Genomic DNA, 3924 nt, shown 5'->3' with positions numbered 1-3924 from the left:
GCAGTGCCCCTATTCACAGCAAGCTGGTTCTCATTTTGCCGACCTCGGAAGGATGACAGGCTGAGTCCACCCACCTGGTGTTTATTCAACGTCACGACTGGGACTTGAACTCAAGACCCCACAAAGATCTTAACCGTTAAGCCAACACCAGGCGAACAGACAAGACTATCATTTATATAATGTCACATTTCCCGCGCATAATGGAACTACGGGATATAAATCAGTGTAGCAATAATATTATAACCACATATTGTTCAAACGAACACTTTCAAAACATTCTGTGTTACTGAACAGGAAACACCGTTTCGAAACGTCATGAGATGCACCCCAGGTCAGCTCCTCCATGTTGTCCTTATTAGGGAAACGTCGCGGAACTCCAGGGAAAACCAAAATCCAGGTGATACATGTGACCTCTGGGTGATAGATAAGGATGAGTGTCGATCCGTCGGTTCGCGGGGAATGTCATTTGTCAACACAGTTGACTTCGTAGACGCTCACAACGACGTCAAGCGACGAGGAGAAATGGATGAATGAATGAATGAATGGATATAATCAAACCAATGAGTGGCGCACGATCGACCTCGAGAAACGTGTGTTTGGAATTTTGGAAACCATACATACAATCCTTTTACATCTCTGACGGAGGCACGACATGACTGACACTCACTGAAAGTCATAAAAATGACCGGAACTTAGTCACCGCTTTGCGGCGCGATGAAGCCCCTCCCGCGGATGCTGCTATAACAGGCCATGGGGAGAGAGCGGGTCCTGTGTTGGAGTGCGAGCGCCGAACGAGCAACACGAGCTTCATCAGAATGAAGTGTCTGATCGCGATTTGCTTTGTGGTGACAATAACGATGGCTGGTAAGCAGGACGTGTTCCGCACACTGGGAGAGAGAGGGACGGGTTGTTTCGGGGAAACGAAGGCACGTGCCGAGGCTCGCCCGGTCCCGTCCCCCATCCACACCTGCACGTACACGAATAATACCTGTGTGCAATTGCCAACACCTGTGTTTTCTACTCTCTCCGCCACAGAACAGCAAACCACTCACGTATGACCTTAATTTGTCATTATTTATTTATTTATTTATTCTTCTTCTCTCCGACTCCGTCCCAGCTCTTCTTAAAGGTTGCGAGGGAAGCACTGGTGGATACAACGCGAGTACGGCGACGAAGCCGATCAGCCAGATGTCGGAACCTCGAGCGATGCACAGCACGAAGTTTGGCCACAACGAGCAGCCGTGCTCGGCAGAGAGGCAATCGTTCTGCCACAATGGCGAGTGCGTTATGATCTTGGGTGTAGTGAGAGACGAAGCCATCATGTCGTGCCGGTGCCATTCTGGCTACGAAGGAGTCCGGTGTGATCAACGCCACTTGCTGCGCTCCAGCGATCCCAAGGACGGCATGCCCAACCCGCTGGTGTTGTCTATAGCGGCGCTCACAGTGTCCTGCATGTCCTTCCTCGTTTCGTGCCTCGTCATCTTCATCCGGCGCCGGTACGTTTCCTCGACTTGCTCTCTTTTCTACTCGCGGCTAACATTGAAATGTCTGTCCGAGCGAATGTCCACGGGTGGAAGTGAAAGGTGTTGTGGCAATCTCGTCCGTGATACGTTCATTGATGGGACGGCATGTTCAGGTAGCTAATCAAGGTATGTTCCTCCCTCTTGACATCTCTCCCTCTCCCGCAGGCGCTCGGATTCCAGAGAAGATGAAATCGACTTTGTGTTGGCGAGGGAGAAATGGAAGCAAGTCCAACACGTAATATGAGGACCATGATGGGGTAAGTTCATACGTCCCACTCCATGATGGACCTTTTTAAACAATAATACTAGAGATTAATTCTAGTCCCCCTTTAAGAAGCTACGAACCCCATTAATAACTAAAAGTGCCGAGGAGTGAGGGAACCGAAAGGAACATTTTGTTTAAAACCCTCTCGGATGCCAATGAAATGGCAAAAGCCTCTGGTTTTGAATGGGTTGCCATGACTTGCTTCCCTTGTTTCATTCTGTCAACCACTTGCTTCCCCCTTCTCAGCATAACATCCAAGAAGGACAAGTCGCATCATGATGCTACTGACACTATCGGGCATGAAGGAACAAGGCGAGATGCTGAACAGTCTCCTTACGTCGCCGTCGCTCGTCAGCGCATCGAGGTCTCATCATGTCTTGACACGGGGCCATCGCTCTGCGCAAACCACCCACAGTATCCTATTAGAGAGGAGGTCGATCTGCCTGCCACATCTCGATGACGATGGTGGTTGTTTGAAAATATTGGTCATAATGATAATGATAATAATGATAAACACACTATTTATATTCACATTTTTAGTTAATATTTATTTATTTTTGCCTTATTGTATTTTGTGCTCCACGTGCCTCCGATGTTTCATTTTGTATATGAGGTTATTTATACCGACGAATTGTGAACTTTTCACAAATCCATTTGAAAATAAACTTTCCTGCTGTGTAGTACATATGCAGTGTAAAAAATGCCATGGTGTTGTTTCTGATTTCCTGAACAATTCTTCTTTAAAGGCCACAATTATTTCCAAATTATTGTGGGGTTGACCTGGGGGGAAAGGATTTGGCTGGCCAGGCCTGACGCTCCACAAAGTTGTTTGGGCAGGAATTTGGAATAACCTCCACCAGCTAATGCCAGCAGACTGGACGCCTGGTTTAACATCCATCCGTGGGATGGCACACACATTGACAAAACACCAGGATAACAGTTTATAGTTGAGTCGGGATTCCTACTCAGGCTCGACAGCTTGGAGGCGAGTGTGTGCAAGTTTTGGCAATCCTGTCAGCCCTATTTCCTGAACAACAATTTTAATAATTATAAAACGCTTGGAATGATTGTTCAACTTTCTTGATAAAAATGTTGACTTTATCCTGGTTCTCATCATTCAATGAGTCTACAATTTGGACAAAAAGATCTTCTTCTTCACCAAAGGCCCCAATTATTCACACATTGTTGGGTTGGTCAGAGGAAAGGCTTCTGCTTGAGGGCAGGATGAGCCTAATGTTCGAATGTGGCAGGAAGTTGGAATTTGCCAGGGTGTTGGTAATAGCTCATCTCGTCGAGGCAGACACAATAGTGTCTCTAATGTCCACCAATAACTAGAAAGGGCAATTAAAGATCTGGATTCAGATCTTCACCAAAATCTAATCAGTTCATCCTTGATACACACTGAACATGTCCACCAAATTTCATCCGAATCTGTCCACAACTTTGAGATATCCTGCACACAAACAGACAGACAGACAGGGATGAAAACATAACCCCTTTCCACCTTCAGTTGCGGAGGTAACAATGCTTTATTTCATTAAAAATATTTTCACAGCCGTCAGCTGAATTATAGTTAATTTACAAATATCTATGAATAAACAAACAAGCAGTCATAGACTGGTACTTACGAAATCGTCAACTTGACTTCTGACCTTGTCTAATAAAAGCTGTCTCTGGAGAAGGTAGCGACGCAAACCAGAAGTTTCTACGATGATTCTGTTCCAAACCATCAAAAATCGAATGTTTGACCTCACTGTGACTTTGACCTTTGACCGATTTTTACCAAAATCTAATCAGCACTAGCCATTACGCTCCTGAATCACGTGGTGTAATTTGACATTGGTAGCTTCTTCCGTTCTCGAGTTATCGTGCCTACAAACAAGCAAACACACAAACACACAAACACACAAACAAACAAACACACAAACACACAAACGGATGACGGAAGTCATCAATATGCTTACGAAGTCTTTAGATTTCGTAAGTAATAAAATAAAAAAAAAGAAACCGAACCATTAAATATTAGAATGAAATTAAGATGTCATTAGCATAAAACCAAGGAAATATCACAGGTTTATTAAACAAAACGATAAACACCGAGCTCATATTAAACGCAAAAACCTCATCCAAATATGC

General features: G+C 44.9%; 1 protein-coding gene across 1 annotated transcript; it reads left to right on the top strand.

Moving 5' to 3' along the window:
* Window positions 1–382: 382 nt before the first annotated feature.
* On the top strand, window positions 383–2492 carry LOC147017980 (epigen-like). Its single transcript, XM_085897118.1, has 4 exons — window positions 383–864; window positions 1118–1496; window positions 1689–1780; window positions 2035–2492. Exons 1-3 carry the CDS (start codon window positions 816–818, stop codon window positions 1765–1767), a joined length of 507 nt encoding a protein of 168 aa, XP_085753244.1. The 5' UTR covers window positions 383–815; the 3' UTR covers window positions 1768–1780; window positions 2035–2492.
* Window positions 2493–3924: the final 1432 nt, after the last annotated feature.

This window comes from Eptatretus burgeri, chromosome 10 (genome assembly GCF_056783735.1).
Source record: "Eptatretus burgeri isolate ZD-2024b chromosome 10, Ebu_testis_v1, whole genome shotgun sequence".
Lineage (NCBI taxonomy): Eukaryota > Metazoa > Chordata > Myxini > Myxiniformes > Myxinidae > Eptatretus > Eptatretus burgeri.
The sequence above is the reverse complement of the archived record's forward strand: the minus strand, read 5'-3'. Positions and strand labels throughout refer to the sequence as shown.

What these genes read in the sequence shown, in the direction of transcription:
- LOC147017980 (XM_085897118.1), top strand. Translation starts at nt 816, where the DNA reads ATGAAGTGTCTGATCGCGATTTGCTTTGTGGTGACAATAACGATGGCT. An exon ending in GGTGACAATAACGATGGCTG is followed by an intron (nt 865 to 1,117) that starts GTAAGCAGGACG and finishes ACTCCGTCCCAG; the next exon opens with CTCTTCTTAAAGGTTGCGAG. An exon ending in GTCATCTTCATCCGGCGCCG is followed by an intron (nt 1,497 to 1,688) that starts GTACGTTTCCTC and finishes CCTCTCCCGCAG; the next exon opens with GCGCTCGGATTCCAGAGAAG.